Consider the following 11,267-nt stretch of genomic DNA (forward strand, 5'->3'; position numbering starts at 1 on the left):
TATATATATATATATATATATATATATATATATATATATATATATGAATAAATAAATAAACAAATAAATGCAATAAACAAACTAACAAACACCTGACTCGAACATTTTTAAATAGTAAGATTTTCTAGCAGTGAACTGATTTTAAAAACTCTTGCTGAATACTGGGAAAGTCCTAAAAGTGTTTGAGCAGTGCCTGAAGTCCAGACGGTCTTGCTATGCTATGTATTAGGTCCCCCTCTAATAAAGAGAGTTCAAACACCGTGACTAATGTGATGTGTAACAAGACACACTTCTTTGGTTTCCTTACTGTGGGCAGTCAATGAACAGACTGTGGGAAAGGAAGGCTGCCCTCTCATACAGAACTCATGGGATCTTCAGTAAAAGCCCAGTGCCTTATGCCACACAAACATTATGTCTTAAAGCCTGTTGCTTAGGTAGATGAGCATAGAGTAATCACAGGAACAAAATCATATATCCAACTCAACTGAAACTTAGAATAGACTTCATATCTGCTATAGTCGAGAATATAGAATATATATATATACAATTTAGATTTCTTTGCTAAAACGTCTGTCTTCCTCACTATTGCATAACCACAAGCTTGATTTCCCAAGTTTGTTTGTGACACTAAGACGGACCGTTTGTTTTACAATTAATGCAATTAACATTTTCAATGGAGCAATTAGTGCATTGTTTGCACTTGTCAGATTAAAACACCCAGGATGGTGGGAATGTCCTCAAACACAAACTCACAGTATTTTAGTAGCCTATGTGTGTAAAATACAAGCAAACACACACTATATATGCAGCATAAACACTAGTCTTTGCTATCCATCACAATACAAAAAGAGGCTGTTTCACCAAGCTTATTATCATTAACTAAAAGCAAATAATAATAAAAATAAAATAAAAAAATACTTGAAACAATCCTTAATTTGAAAATATGTTAACAAAAAAAGTCAATTAAATTTCAGCTATGCAAAGGCAATAATTCTCCTTTTCTCTTTAACTCAAAGTTAAACTAATGAATAAAGAGTCACTAAAAAAAAACGACAAAAGACAAAAAAAAATCACAAAAAATGTAAAATTTAAATTTTACAAATAAAATAATAAAAAATATTAACAACAACAACTACAATAGTAATATCAACTATTAAATCGCTGGTTTTCTCTCGAAGAATAACTAGAATGTATCACCTACAATATTTTATACGGACGAAATGGACTATAGAAACTGAAGAAGAAAAAAAGGTGTCTTCTGAACAAAATATAAATGCTGTTTCCACATAAAAAAGATGTTGCCACGATACACAAAGGTGGTGCTGTGTGTTTTAAGGTGTTCTGAGGGATTTCCAAGCACTGAACTTCATTGCCACAGTAAAGCCACTTTACTCACGTGCTTGTATTTAGTCTGTGTCTAGTAGTAGGAGAATTCTGACCCTTTTGGCTTTTGATCAACTTTCGGCTACAGCTGGCCATGCAATCAATCAATCAATCAATCAATCAACCGCACTGAACTCAGAGCATGAGCTCCTGGCGCGTGCTGACACCTTGCATAAAATAAGCTAAAGCAAAACACGTTACAAATCGAATTATTTGCCTCATAAATATTTTTAGAAGATAACAATTTATATGATGTAGTTCCACAGCTACATGAGAACATCCGTAATCTGGCACGTGGACGCGACTGCTTTGCCACCTAACTTAAGCAGAGATGACAGTCATGCTGTTAACAGTTATCAAAGGAATATCCCTGGCCTGGGAACGGACTCGAGGCTGTGTTTCCAGCTGGGACTCTCGTGCCTTTGATGGGATGTAGCAGTTTTAACCACGTGCCATTGTAGCACGTAAATGTTGGTCACGCTCCTGGAACATATACATGGTAACTATACATGGTATATAAAGTATACTTTATTATTGCATAAAAATTGTATGTGCATATATTCTTTTTCATCACTGGACAGTTGTGCTATCCAGAGTTTTTGCAGCATATTTTGGTATGAATTAACCCTATAGTTTATAAAATATATTTTTGCATAAAAAAATGCATGTCATTACACTGAAAAAAAAGAATGAATAAAAATAAAAACTGAACAATGAAACAATTTTCACTCAAAAATTGCTTGTAAATTTCACAATTAATTATAAATGAGCATCAAGTAACACATTAAATTAAACGTTAAATTTTGAAGAAGTATACAATTTTCTTGTACGCTAATAATCTTGTTTTATTCACAACTTTGAAAAAATAACTTCTTACAGTGTGCATTCTTTTTAATCACTGGACAGTTTGTGCTATCTGGAATTTTTGCAATATATAAAATATGCTTAATTCATTAAAATGTATGTGCATAAATTATTTTTCATCTCTGAACAGTTTGTGCGGTGTTGAGAATTTTTGCATTATATTTTGGTTTCGCAAAGTGTGAACTAGATGCATGCGCAGACATCAACCGAGCATTGTCACGGTTCATCAAATATATTTTATTTTCATCTTTTGTATTCTACCAAACATGCCATTTGAAAACATGCACAACCTATATTCATCATCATTTTTTGATACAGAAATTAAATCTAATTTTTCTAATTGGCTAAAGGGCCAAATTCCTTCACTAAACCTTCAAGTGTGGCGTCCCTCTGATACCTTGGGAAACATTCCTTCAGTGCAAGGCGAGCAGGCAGTTAACCATAAAATTAATATCCCCTATTGTTGTGATGAGCCGGCCCTCTGGTCTCAAGAGTGTGGGAACAGTAACACAGCACAGGCCACATGGCTTTGTAATGCTAATGCTGCTGTATAAATACAGGGGTCTGCTCCTCAAAGAGACTCACAACTCTTTTTGCCACAGAAGAAAATCAAGCTGTTCCAGCCTGGACATGGCACCTCATTTGGTTACGCTTTCCTCTTTTGACCATCTTCACTTCAGTGATAAGGACAAAATGAAGGTATGTTTCATTTCAATGCAGTTCTTCCAAAGTATTTCACCAAAATTGTATTTTTTATGTAGTTTGAAACATGTTCAGTGTTAATCAGTGTTCCCATTTGCTTTCAGCTGAGGAAGCCAGCTGTTGAAAAGATGCGCAGAGACCGCATCAACAACTGCATCGATCAGCTCAAGAGTCTCCTGGAGAAGGAGTTCCACAGTCAAGACCCCAGTGCCAAACTGGAGAAGGCCGATATTCTGGAAATGACTGTCAGCTTTCTCAAACAGCAGCAGCAGTTTCCTCAGAGGGACTATAATGAAGGCTACTCTCACTGCTGGAGGGAGTCTGTCCACTTCCTCACTCTTCATTCCACCGGAGAAAGATCCGGCCGGGAGCTCCAGCACCTCCACAACGCTCAGCGAGTGAGTGCTGCTATCGGCTCCGCTCCACCGGCACCTTCCTCTAAACTGAGCACGGCTGGTTTGCAACAGCCTGACAGCAGGAGGCCCGTCTGGAGACCCTGGTAGAGATGCTGTGAACTGTAAACACTGAGGGACAGTCATAGTAATGTCTCTCATAAAAGTAGGAGATTCATTTCCAAAGTGTACATTTGTGTCATCATATTGATTGACAAAACTTTAGACAAACATGTGTTTGTCAATAGAAAGAGGTGGATTTATGTGCTGCTTCTGTTTTGATAGCTCATAATGTGCTTTTTACCACATATGTGATTACTTAAATAGTTTTTTGAATATATATTTATTTTTTCATTTTGTTTTGATGTGTGCATATTTAATTGAGGTTGACTCCAGTGGAGTTTTATGTATCAGACCTTTAAAATGAAATTGTACTTAAAAGTTTTTCAGAGTATCTTTATGTTTCCACTGAGAATTCTCCATTGTTTGGTAGGTAAGGGATGCTGTACCTTTGATAAAGGATCCAGTTTCTTGTCTTGACCAATGATGTTTTGAAAATGAGCTCTTATGTCAAATATTTTCTGTTAATAAAATTCTACATTATCAATTCATGGTTTTCGGTGTTTTAATCACTGTTTGCATGTTACAGACACCTGATCTGTTTTTTAATTGCTTAAGAAACTGGCACAATATATGCAATAGTTTGATTTGTTAGTTTGAAAAGGAAAAAAAAAACATCAGCTATGAAAACACAGAGTTGACATTATAAGCAAGTTATGTGAACCGGTTAGGGAACTACATTAAACATCACTTGTGGGCTGATCTACTAAATGCAGGTAAACTGAGCTAACAAGTTTAAAAACTAGCTCTCAATTTGTGTGAACCACTGATTTTTACTTGTAAGTGATCATTTTATTATACAGTTCTGTCAAATAAGGTATTCCAGAATTGTATATAATAAAATATAAAAATAAAACAAACAGAATCTTAAAACATTCAAAATGACTTCACGTCAAATTTGCCCGTTTTTGTGAGGCAGACAGAGAAATACTGTTTTTCATTTATTTATTTGTATTATTATTTTGCTGGAATAGAGTCAAATTTCATATGGCATTCATTAAAAAAAATACAATTCAAATGTTTTATTTGAAAAACAATTGTTCAATTTTAAGCTCTCAAATAAATCTAGACTATGTCTATATGAGGTTTCTACCAGCACAGATGGGTAACGTCAAGTAAATACAATTACACAGCCTCCCCTCTACAGGCACACTTCTATTGTTCTCCCCTCCTGAGAATATTACACTCACAATAGGAAAGTAGTGTGGGAAACACTTCCGTGCTCCCAACTCACACGTTCCGGAGTCAGTGGAGATGACCTCCTTAACAACAGCAAGCCTTTCATCCTATCTTTTCCCAGGGGCTGATGCAAGTGTGTGTGTCACTGAACAATTAGACACGCAACAAGTGGAGTCCAAACGTCTACATGGAAAATTCAGGATTTAACATTTTATGTAAATCTGGTAATTAACAGGAAACTTTAGGATTTTGAGAAAAAAAAACAAAGAAACAAAATAGCATAAAAAGTATTTGAGAAATATTTCAGATTCTACACTATTACTAAGTCACTATTCAAGTACAGCTGGTCAGATGTTCCTCCATTAAAGGTTTAGTTGAAAAATGAAAAATTCTGTCATTAATGACTCGTATTCTCGTAGCTTCATAAAATTACAGTTGAACCACTGATATCACATGGACTATTTTATCGATGTCCTTACTACCTTTCTGGACCATAAAACATTTCAGTTGCATTGCTGTCTATGCAGGGTCAGAAAGCTCTCGGATTTCAACAAAAATATCTTCATTTGTTTTCCGAAGATGAACGAAGGTCTTACGGGTTTGGAATGACATGAGGGTGAGTATAATTAATGACAGGATTTTCATTTTTGGGTGAATTAACCCTTTAAAGCTCAAATGCTGTTTGGGCATTAAAAAAGTATTTCACCCAAAAAATTAACATTTGTTGAAATCCTACTCATCCTCAGGCCATCTAAGATGTATATGCGTTTCTTTCTTTATTGGAACAGATAATATGCACAAATCAAACACTGTTTACAGACGAAAACAGTCCAAAACATTTCTAAACAAATATGTCTGTGTATTTTGGCGTGAGAGGACAACAGTGGACAGACTTTTTCACTGGAGCAAGCGCCATTATGAATTATGGACTTATTATTTTGGCCAGAAGTGCCAAAATAATGGATTTGTTTATTACAAACAGGTAGTTTTTCACTTTACAAGACATTAATTGATGGACTGGAGTCATGTAGATTACTTGTGGATTATTGTGATGTTTTGATTAGCTTCTGACGGCACCCATTCACTGCAGAGGATCCATTGGTGAGCAAGTGATGTAATTCTACATTTCTCCAAATCTGTTCTGATGAAGAAACAAACTCATCTACATCTTGGATGGCCTGAGGGTGAATAGGTTTTTCAACAAATGTTCATTTTCAGGTGAACTATTCCTTTAAAGACTTACTAAAGACAAACAGTACAAGTGAAGCCATCTGTCCTTTTATCTGCAAGACCAAGATCATGATTTAAATCAGCTGCCCAATTAAATCTGTTCTCCAAATTGTTTAGCGTGAAACTGGGCACCCATGAGAGTGGAGCACATGACAGATGTTCACGCAGGACAGCTGAACCGGGTGCTCTGCCCTTTCGGTAGTCAACACAATTAGGCTTTCTCTGTCATTCTGCCCACTGGCTACGCATATGCCAAGCAGTCACAGTCCAGAGACAATTAGAGTATCGGGTGCTTCTAAAAGACTGAAACTAGGATTATGTTGCTCTGTATTGTTAGTAGGCTCTACTGGATTATCCTAATGTTGAGAGACAGTAGAAAGTCTTATTTGCTTTCACTGCTTGGACATGGTGTACATTTGAATGCAGTTTTGGAAGTGAGCTGCTGTATTCAATTGGGGCTTTATCAAAATTATGTACACCTTTGGCAAAAAGTAGCCACCGAGTATTCCTAGCACACTAAATAGAATGGCGCCTACGTTTAGGGCCATGGCGAAGCTCCCTCTGGAAATGCAGTAAGCTGTGAAGAACGTGATCCAAGAAATCATATATATCATGAGACTAAATGTAATGCATTTGGCCTCATTATAATTGGCCGGCAGATCTTTTCCCATGTAGCTCAGGCAGAAACAAATTAAGCTCAACACACACACAAAAAAGAGCTCAGCGAAGGCCCCGAGAGACAGAGTCTTACTGCACTCCAGAATAATGCTGTCACTGTAGAAGTCATAGTCCCGAGATGGAAAGGGAGGGTCGAGGAGCATGCGAAGAAGAGAGATGAAGACCTCCACCACTGTCGTGATGAAGATGAACATCTCAGGGCCTCGATTCTTAGCCCAGGTCTCATAGGATCTTGGCAGCTTGGAGGACCATTTAAATATACAAACCACCTGAAAAGAGAGAGATTCATGCTATTATGAGAACTGACGAGGATGAATGTTATTTATTAAGAATGCACAGACAATACAGACATACCATATTGGTTATTGGCAAATATTGGATATTTAATTTTCCCTATTGTTTTCTTTAGGATTATTCTTATTAGGGCCCAAGCATCCTCTTGGAATTCCTCTGTTTTATTCTTCTTCTTCTCCAAAACTAATCACATTTTTGAGGGCCTAAACATGCTAAAAAACTCATGAAACTTTGCACACATGCCAGAAGATATAGGTTTCAGAAGTGGGTGTGGCAAAATGGCTCAGTAGGGCCACCTATACACTTTCAACGAAGTGCCCCTCCCGCTATACATTTCACAAACATGTATGAAATTCGGTAGATCAGATCAACACTAAACTTGGTCAGTGTAATCTTAAGGCCTTTGTGACGTTAAATTGTGAAGATCTTGAGTTTTTGTTGAAGGTCGTGTCCGTAGTGGAATGACAAAGTTCGATGTTTCGTCATGGAAAAAGAAGTTGTTGTAACTCAGCCATACAAGGTCTGATCTACCCCAAACTTCACATGTTTGATAAGAGTCCTGGCCTGAAGACCATATTCGGTTACAGTAATAGTGCCACCTACTGGCAACAGGAAGTGACATGTTTAACACTGTGATGCACTATTACTAGCAACATAGTAAAATATAATATTGTGTGCTAAACATGATAGAAATATGCTAGCAACACATACTAAGTGCTAAAGCCATGAAACAGGAAGTTGTTGTAACACTGCATACAATGTCCAATTTGCCCAAAACTTATCATGTTTGATAAGAGTCCTGCCCTGAACACATCTACAATAGTGAAATAAAGAGAGCCCCATATACCTGAAAAGAGCGCACAGTCACACACGCCAGGCACACAGTGAAGCTGATAATGAAGAGTGGCTGTTTGAGGAGGCAGCCGATGTGGGAGGGTCTGTTGAAGTGGCACAGGGTGCTGCAGGAGGCCACAGTCAGAGACGCCAGCATTAGCAGACATGTCTTCCCTCCGGCCGACTTCACAACAGGGGTACTGAGGTTGAATAGGAAGATGACAGCCGTGCCAAGGGTGAGAAACAGGGTCACACCCAGGTATATGAGCAGGGCTGTAGTGAGCGGAGCGCCCCACGGCAGGTACAGCTCGGCTCTCTTCTTACACGTCTCACTCTCTGCTTCAGACCAGTAGTCTCTGGCACACACTTGGCAGAAAGTGTAACCTATGAGAACATATGAAATCAAGTTAGCATAAGACGCAGTTTAAAGTGTTTCATAATGAGGCTACATTACAGAGTTTAAAGGTGCAGTGTTTGACTGGCTGGTTAGGATGGCTAGCACCTGCTAGTAACTAAACTGTGTATTCTGACAAGAAACATATAAATTGCAAATATTTCATTACATTACAGTAGATGATTTATCAGTAACAGATTTTAGTGCTCCTAATAATATGAAATGGATGTATATTGTTGAACTTTTTCCAAGTCAACAAACAAAGCAATGTTTTGCAACCATCTCAGGGCCTCAGTGTTTACACTCTTTGAGTAAACCAGGGGCCTGTTTCATAAAAAATGTTTACCAAATAAGCCAGGTTTATTTCAGTTAGTCTGATTTATTGTCAGTTGATTTGGTTCAAAATAAATCAGAATAACTGAAATAAGCCTGGCTTGTTTGGTAAACTTGTTTTATGAAACAGCCCCCAGTTTACAAATGGCTTATTTGTAGTTGTCTATGTGCATTGAAAAGTAAGTCAACAGAAAAAAATAACAAACAGCAAGGAAATTAAAAGCGAAAATGGGAGTCACAGCTGAAGAAAGTGTGCCACCTGTTGGATATACTGTGAACAACATCCTATGTGTTTCCTCCATTGAACAACCTTGTGCACTTTCACTTTTTAATTATATGATATTTGGAGTGTTATTGAACCTGTTTTGTTGAGGAAAGTGGCAGCAGGGCATGCCATGCAGTCAAAGCAACACTTATGCTGTCCGGTCATGAGCTTTCTGTGTCCGTAAGGACACTCTGGAGAACACAGGGACTCAGGAACCTGGACAGAGCACAAATATTTATGATACACATGTATTATTATTATTATTATTATCATTATTATTATTCGCATTTCTGGCACCTTATTTAAATTATTTGTCCTTCTTTAATACATTAATTACATTTTTATCACAATTATTATTATTTTATTTTTCATTTATTTTTTATTTTATTGTGTAGAATGCTGATGCAGATGGAAAGTTATTTGGAAGCACGTACACTTCAAAAGTTTGGGGTCAGTAATATTTTTAATGTTTTTTGAAAAGTCTCTCCAAGTGCTAACCAAGGGTGCAGTTATTTGATCAAAAATACAGTAAAACTGTAATATTTTGAAATATTATCATTTAAAATAACCGTTTTCTATTTTAATATATTTTAAAATGTAGTTTACTTCTGTGAAACAAAGCTGAATTTTTAAGTCAAGTCAAGTCAAGTCAAGTCACCTTTATTTATATAGCGCTTTTAACAATACAGATTGTGTCAAAGCAACTGAACAGCATTAATTAGGAAAATAGTGTCAATAATGCAAAGTGACAATAGTAAACACTCATTTTTCAGTTAAAGACAGTTCATCACTGAATTCAGTGATGTCAACATCCAGCTCAGTTTAAATAATATCTTTGCAATCATGTCAACGATATCGCTGGAAATGAAGTGTCCCCAACTAAGCAAGCCAGAGGCGACAGCGGCAAGGAACCAAAACTCCATCGGTGACAGAATGGAGAAAAAACCTTGGGAGAAACCAGGCTCAGTCGGGGGGCCAGTTCTCCTCTGACCAGACGAACCAGCAGTACGGAAAAATCAATTTAAGACGTAATAAAACAGACGATGAATAATATTAACAGCAATTATTATATGATGCAATCAAACTTATAGCAAAATGTGGTAGTTCTGTATGTTGTTTCAGGGTTGGCATCATCTGAGGTTCTCTGATTTTCTCTGAGGTTTTAGGAGCCAGTCTTATTTAATTTTATTTATTTATGTTTTTAAGATAAATTAGAAAGTTGTTTTTTCCTATTTCCCCCCACTCTTTTGATATGGAATGGTGGGTCCAACTTTTGCCTCAGTGACAGGCCCTTGTTTGGCCCCTCTGATTTAAAGCATCCTTGCTGAATAAATCTATTAATTTTTTTCTTTCAAAATGAAAAAGAAAAACTTACTGTAAATAGCGCTTAAGGAAAATATAAGAAAATGCATATAAGGAAGAAGAAACTTACCTTGGTTACAGGAGACACTTGACCTGTCCATTTAATCTGAGAGGCGTCTAACTGAAGTTCAGTTGGAACTGGACTGTAATTTCCCACCACCTTAAATGACCACTGGCCATCTGTCCATACCCACGTCACTATATCATAACCTGAAGGAGGGTCTCCATTCTTATCAAAATAAAATGATGTATTTTGAATTGAAAACCGAACTCGTTTCAGCTGATGAAATACCTGTGGGATTCAAAGAAAGTAATTTCCTTAATAATTCACAATACACATTGCAAATGTGCTATAATTTTTCAGTGATTTTTCTCTGAAAGCACTCACCTCCCATGGCTGCACCTTATATTTCTGACACAGTCCAGAGTCACATTGCAGGATGTTGTGCAACGCATGAGCCACCGCGTACACGGCCTTATACACATTAAAGGAGGAAACAATGTCATACTGTGACATAGAAAAGCCTTGAATCGCTATTTCATAAAGGTTTGTATTTTGCATACATGGGACACTGTGGTTGAATGGACTTTTTAAACCAGTGTCTTTCAGCCTGGGCACAGAAAGCCTTTCAAAATCGTCAAAACCACTGAATTCAGTATATTGGACTGCGACACCGAGGACAGTCCCTATCGTACTGATCCCTGGGATACTACTCACTGTTGACGCCACCGACCAATCCTCTGTCCCAATCCACACTTTTCCTGTCACGTTTTGGTCGATAACAAAAGGAAAGAAGCCAGCGGCCCGCCTCTTATTGGCAAAGACAACTATAGTGTTGACTTTGGTTTTGAGGATGTTTTTGACCATGTCTTGCATGTATTGCTTCGTCTTGTTAGTTACAGCGGGTATCTCGGCTTGATATGCAATACATAAATTGTAAAGTGAAGCTTGCTGGGATAGGCCTTGCATTCCTTGTATACCATATGAATTGTCACTACCGAGAAGAGCGATCCAGGTCCAGTTAAATCTGACGAGAATTTGTATCATTGCGCTGACTTGGTTTTTGTCACTGGGGATGGTGCGGAAGAAAGCTGGATAGAGGATCTTGTTGCTCAGCAATTCATTTGATGCCTCGTAGGAGATCTACAAATACCGGAGAAAAAAAAAAGTACAATTAAAATGGAATAGAGAAACATATATAGGCTATACATATATATATATATATATATATATATA

At 37.2% G+C, this 11,267-nt stretch overlaps 2 protein-coding genes across 4 annotated transcripts in view; one reads left to right on the plus strand and one right to left on the minus strand.

Annotated features, from left to right (window-relative positions):
- The first annotated feature begins 1,550 nt into the window (after nt 1-1,550).
- On the plus strand, nt 1,551-3,765 carry LOC107593438 (transcription factor HES-5-like). Of its 3 annotated transcripts, none has more exons than XM_016283163.1 (3): nt 1,551-1,895; nt 2,853-2,946; nt 3,054-3,765. In XM_016283163.1, exons 2-3 carry the CDS (start codon nt 2,878-2,880, stop codon nt 3,450-3,452), a joined length of 468 nt encoding a protein of 155 aa, XP_016138649.1. In that variant the 5' UTR covers nt 1,551-1,895; nt 2,853-2,877; the 3' UTR covers nt 3,453-3,765. The 3 variants fall into 3 exon arrangements, with proteins under 3 accessions (XP_016138649.1, XP_016138648.1, XP_016138647.1); XM_016283162.1 differs by having other exon boundaries at nt 1,552-1,882; XM_016283161.1 differs by having other exon boundaries at nt 1,552-1,882; nt 2,850-2,946; nt 3,054-3,764.
- A 2,497-nt stretch (nt 3,766-6,262) lies between these two features.
- Nucleotides 6,263-11,267, minus strand: part of tas1r1 (taste receptor, type 1, member 1) — a 5,905-nt gene continuing 900 nt past the window's right edge. The window contains exons 3-7 of the mRNA XM_016283164.1: nt 10,419-11,174; nt 10,101-10,322; nt 8,764-8,884; nt 7,690-8,060; nt 6,263-6,817 (exon numbers count right to left, since the gene is read on the minus strand). Of these exons, the coding sequence (XP_016138650.1) occupies nt 6,263-6,817; nt 7,690-8,060; nt 8,764-8,884; nt 10,101-10,322; nt 10,419-11,174 (2,025 nt within the window). The remainder of the gene's footprint in view (nt 6,818-7,689; nt 8,061-8,763; nt 8,885-10,100; nt 10,323-10,418; nt 11,175-11,267) is intronic.

Source organism: Sinocyclocheilus grahami, unplaced genomic scaffold (assembly GCF_001515645.1).
Source record: "Sinocyclocheilus grahami isolate Dianchi unplaced genomic scaffold, SAMN03320097.WGS_v1.1 scaffold170.1, whole genome shotgun sequence".
Taxonomy (NCBI): Eukaryota; Metazoa; Chordata; class Actinopteri; order Cypriniformes; family Cyprinidae; genus Sinocyclocheilus; species Sinocyclocheilus grahami.